Source organism: Triticum dicoccoides, chromosome 1B, assembly GCF_002162155.2.
Source record: "Triticum dicoccoides isolate Atlit2015 ecotype Zavitan chromosome 1B, WEW_v2.0, whole genome shotgun sequence".
NCBI lineage: Eukaryota > Viridiplantae > Streptophyta > Magnoliopsida > Poales > Poaceae > Triticum > Triticum dicoccoides.
In genome coordinates, this window is record NC_041381.1 from 539,767,321 (window position 1) to 539,769,041 (window position 1,721).

General features: G+C 48.6%; 1 protein-coding gene across 1 annotated transcript; it reads left to right on the plus strand.

The window, feature by feature from the left end:
* The first annotated feature begins 727 nt into the window (after positions 1-727).
* Positions 728-916, plus strand: LOC119307994. The gene has a single exon (XM_037584111.1). The coding sequence runs from the start codon at positions 728-730 to the stop codon at positions 914-916; it is 189 nt and encodes a 62-aa protein (XP_037440008.1).
* The last annotated feature ends 805 nt before the right edge of the window (positions 917-1,721 follow it).

The window sequence follows — 1,721 nt, forward strand, 5'->3', positions numbered from 1 at the left end:
GGTCTGCTCCGAACTATGGGTCAGAGCGGACTCGTGTGCGGCCTCCAGGGCACTGTCCGGCGGCAGAGCTAAATCATGCCCATCATGACAGCGCGGCACGCTCGGCTATGGCTCGAATCCGTCGAAGATCAAGTCTCTGCGGATGTCGGTTGTGAAGTTTAGGCTTCCAAACCTGACCTGATGGCCAGGGGCGAAGATCAAGTCTCTCAATGAAAGCACCAATGTCGGTGTCAAAACCGGCGGATCTCGGGTAGGGGGTCCCGAACTGTGCGTCTAGGCGGATGGTAACAGGAGACAAGGGACAGGATGTTTTTACCCAGGTTCGGCCCTCTCGATGGAGGTAATACCCTACTCCTGCTTGATTGATATTGATGATATGGGTAGTACAAGAGTGGATCTACCACGAGATCAAGGAGGCTAAACCCTAGAAGCTAGCCTATGGTATGATTGTTGTAATGGTTGTGTGTCCTACGGACTAAAACCCTCCAGTTTATATAGACACCGGAGAGGGCTAGGGTTACACAGAGTCGGTTACAATGGTAGGAGATCTACATATCCGTATCGCCAAGCTTGCCTTCACGCCAAGGAAAGTCCCATCCGGACAAGGGACAAAGTCTTCAATCTTGTATCTTCATAGTCTTGGAGTCCGGCTGACGATGATAGTCCGGTTGTCCGGACACCCCCTAGTCCAGGACTCCCTCAAGGAGCAAGAAGAAGATCGAAGGTGATGGAGTACGAGCACCAGTACAGCAGCAACAACAGCTTTGGCAAGGAGAAGAGGCCTCCGGCAAAGAGGGGGCAGGTCAAGCTCCAGATAGCGAGGGCGGTGAGCAATCTCGTGTCTCCCAGTGGCGCTGCTGACCGCTCAAAGCAGGCAAATCGCAACAGCTTCAGAAGGGAAACAAGCTACAACTAAACGAAATAGATATTACTGTAGATGGGTTGTAAAAGTGAAGTAGCTGTATTTCTTCTCGGGGTTTTAGAAGGATGGTCTCTCAGTTAATATACTTACCATCTGCTTGATCCACCATATACTCTTGGCTTGAGTGGAACGAACGAAAGGAAGTTCCGTGTGATAGATGTACAAACTTTGGGTATATACATGCATCAGGGTGTGCTTGTGGAGTACTTAATCTTTCAATTATCTCTCTTACAGTTTGTTGGAAGAATTAAAGTGCAAATATCAAACGAGAAGCTCCATTTAGGGCTTTTCTAAAGAATGGTGTTTCTTTGTAAAGTTTTCGTATTCAAGTCAAATTTCAACCCCCTTCGACATAGGCATAGTGTCGGTCTATAGGACTCTACTGTTGCTGATTTGTCGATTTTATTTCACGAATTTTTGTCAGACTTCTGGATTGGGCTGTGTGCATCTTCGTTATGTAGTGGCCGGGTGTTACTCATAATGCTTTCTATCCGCTTGATGCTACATTTTCAGATAATAAAAGTCGCACTTTATAAAAAAAACAAATTTCAACCGCCTGGCAGTGGGGTGTACACAACCGCCTCATGTTACCGTGCGCTCTTGCACGGATCCATCCCCAACCCTGATTGGCAGCTTACATGGAAGGGATGGGCCCCCCGAATGTCAAAATCTTCCTCTTCCTCGCGAAACAAAACCGGTGTTGGACGACCGAGAGATTGGCCAAGCGCGCAATGGCTCACCCGCCTTGCTGCGTCCTATGCGATCAAGACCCTGAAGACAAACACCACCTTCTCGTTGG

What these genes read in the sequence shown, in the direction of transcription:
- LOC119307994 (XM_037584111.1), top strand. Translation starts at nt 728, where the DNA reads ATGGAGTACGAGCACCAGTACAGCAGCAACAACAGCTTTGGCAAGGAG.